This window comes from Bison bison, unplaced genomic scaffold (assembly GCF_000754665.1).
Source record: "Bison bison bison isolate TAMUID 2011002044 unplaced genomic scaffold, Bison_UMD1.0 scf7180017851375, whole genome shotgun sequence".
Lineage (NCBI taxonomy): Eukaryota > Metazoa > Chordata > Mammalia > Artiodactyla > Bovidae > Bison > Bison bison.
Genome location: NW_011481948.1, coordinates 81,089 through 83,251, shown reverse-complemented (window position 1 = coordinate 83,251; position 2,163 = coordinate 81,089). Strand labels below are relative to the sequence as shown.

Sequence of the window (2,163 nt, the reverse complement as noted above, 5' to 3'; positions counted from 1 at the left end):
TAAAGAACCACCACCGGGGCTGTTTCCAGCCAGCTCGACCTCTCTGCTTGGGGGCGGCGGGGGGGGGGGCGCACACCAGGGGCTCTGAGTCAGGAGACCCAGGGGCCTTGGCGCTGAGGCGCGCGAAGCCTCCTCTTCTGACTCTGCCACGTTTGGGGGGACAGGGGCAGATTCAGAGCCCCCCCGCCACGACCACTTCCGGGGCCACCGTGGCCTCTCCCCGGACGTCAGGATGGTGTCAGATGCTCAGCAACAGACGATTCTGGGATGGGGCGGGACGGCCCGGAGTCCAGGCTTGGTACCCCTGCTTCTGCCGAAGGGGAGTGCGGCTTCAATCCTGGACGGGACCTAGGACTCCACATGTTGTGCAGCGAGCCACCCACCCCCCCCAAAATTGGGAAAATTGGGAAAATTGGAAAAAAAACTTACAATCCCACATAAAATAAGTTTAAGAAAAAAGCCTTTAAATTTTTTTTAATACAAAAATACTCATACAATCTTTCAGACACAATTTCCGACCTTAAAATGCTATTTCCCCCCAAACAGCGAATCTACATTTCAGTATATCCCCCAGAAGTGAAGTTCAAGTTCTTAAGTCTGTCAGAACTGGCGGTAGCACCGGGTACCCCAGAGCTGGAGCCTGGCCCCCTTGCGGGCCACCAACACCGACAGCAGTGTGCTGCTCGAGTCGTCTCGGCTCCCTTCTTGGCAGGGCGGTGGGCACCGTGCCGCCTGCAGACAGCGTTGTACGTGAGCGTGTCCTCGTTCGCTACACGTCTCGTAGGGTCAAGAATTTGGCACCTGACAGTCTCTGTACTGAGTGATAAGAACAGGCTTGTCTTACTCCCGAACGTGAGGTGGCTGGAGAAGGGGCTGCACACACGTGGCCGTTTGCCAGCTGGGGGGTGGGTCCTGGGACGGTGTAGGGGTGACCCCACCCCTTGGGAGGACAGGACGGGGGCCGGGAGGCTGGCGACACCCGGGGGGCCTGTCCACCCCCGTGCTGAGTCCCGAGGCCCTCAGGCAGCTTTCTTTTGTTTTGGCCTCACATTACCAACCAAGGACTGAGGCTGAGGTTCAGAGCAGACTGAATTCCCCACGTCCAGCACCCCTCTGATTCGGGGCGGCCCCGCCAGGAGGGCCCTTCTCCGCTGCTCCTCCAGGCCCGGGTTCTGCTCAGAGCTGTGAATTGGCTTCTTAGAGACTCAGAACTTAGTGTTATTTGCTCATTATAATAATTTTTGGAAAGAGGGCAACCACATCTAAATTAAGTTTTCCAGTATTTCCTTCAGAAAAACCATAAAAGAATTTGGAAATATCAGAATGACTCAAAGATCACAAAACTTGACTACTGTCAAATATAAAAATAAGTTAACCTGCACCCCCGTGCCCAAAGTGGAACAGCGGCTGCAAGAGCAGCGGCGGTGCTCTGGTGGGCAGAGGCCCCTCCTGGCAGGAGAGGATGGGGGCCGCTCCCCAGGCCTGGCTCTGCAGGGCAGGGCTGCGCCGGGCCCCCCGAGCACAGGGCCTCAGGAGGTGGCCTACGTCCTCCCAGTACTCTCCAGACGGAGTCTGAGAGACAGAGCTCTGCAGGGAAGCGCCCCCAGTGCCCCCGAGACGGTGGGGCTGCTGAGGACGAAGCTGCCTTTGCCTCTGGCCCCAGGGTCACTAGAAAAGGGCCAGTGGGACGGCCTGGGTCAGCAGCACCCCCCACCCCCCGCCCACTTAGGTCTGTGCTCGGGAGGCCATGGGAGCCTCAGACCCAGAACAGATGCTTCCCAGGGGTCAGGGCCGTAGAGACCACCCCCCAACCCCGACGGCTCAGCACTGCATCACACACCCCATCATTCTGCGGCGGCTGATGGCAAGACGAACGGGGCCTCAGGCGCGGTTTTCTGGGGCAGGTGCGTAAACCGCAGGATGTACGTCGTCCAGGCAGTTTCAGTGAAAGGGTCAGAGAACAGACCTGCTGAGTGGCCGCTCCCCTCGTGTGGAGACGGGCAGGCAGGGGGGCTCTGCTGGGATCGTGCCCAGGCCCAGGTCCACGCGGCACCCCGGGGCGTCGGCCGGCTGTTGCAAGGCCAGGTGCCCACGCCCAGCGGCCCGGCCTGAGTGCCCTTGCCGAGCCCGTCCGCCCAGCCCGGCTCCCGCTACCCCCGCCCA

At 60.3% G+C, this 2,163-nt stretch overlaps 1 protein-coding gene across 1 annotated transcript in view; it reads right to left on the bottom strand.

Moving 5' to 3' along the window:
• Positions 1 to 600: 600 nt before the first annotated feature.
• LOC104996321 (histone-lysine N-methyltransferase NSD2-like) overlaps positions 601 to 2,163 on the bottom strand; it is an 11,240-nt gene continuing 9,677 nt past the window's right edge. The window contains exons 12-14 of the mRNA XM_010850579.1: positions 1,967 to 2,070; positions 1,559 to 1,668; positions 601 to 701 (exon numbers count right to left, since the gene is read on the bottom strand). Coding sequence (XP_010848881.1) covers positions 601 to 701; positions 1,559 to 1,668; positions 1,967 to 2,070 — 315 coding nt within the window. The remainder of the gene's footprint in view (positions 702 to 1,558; positions 1,669 to 1,966; positions 2,071 to 2,163) is intronic.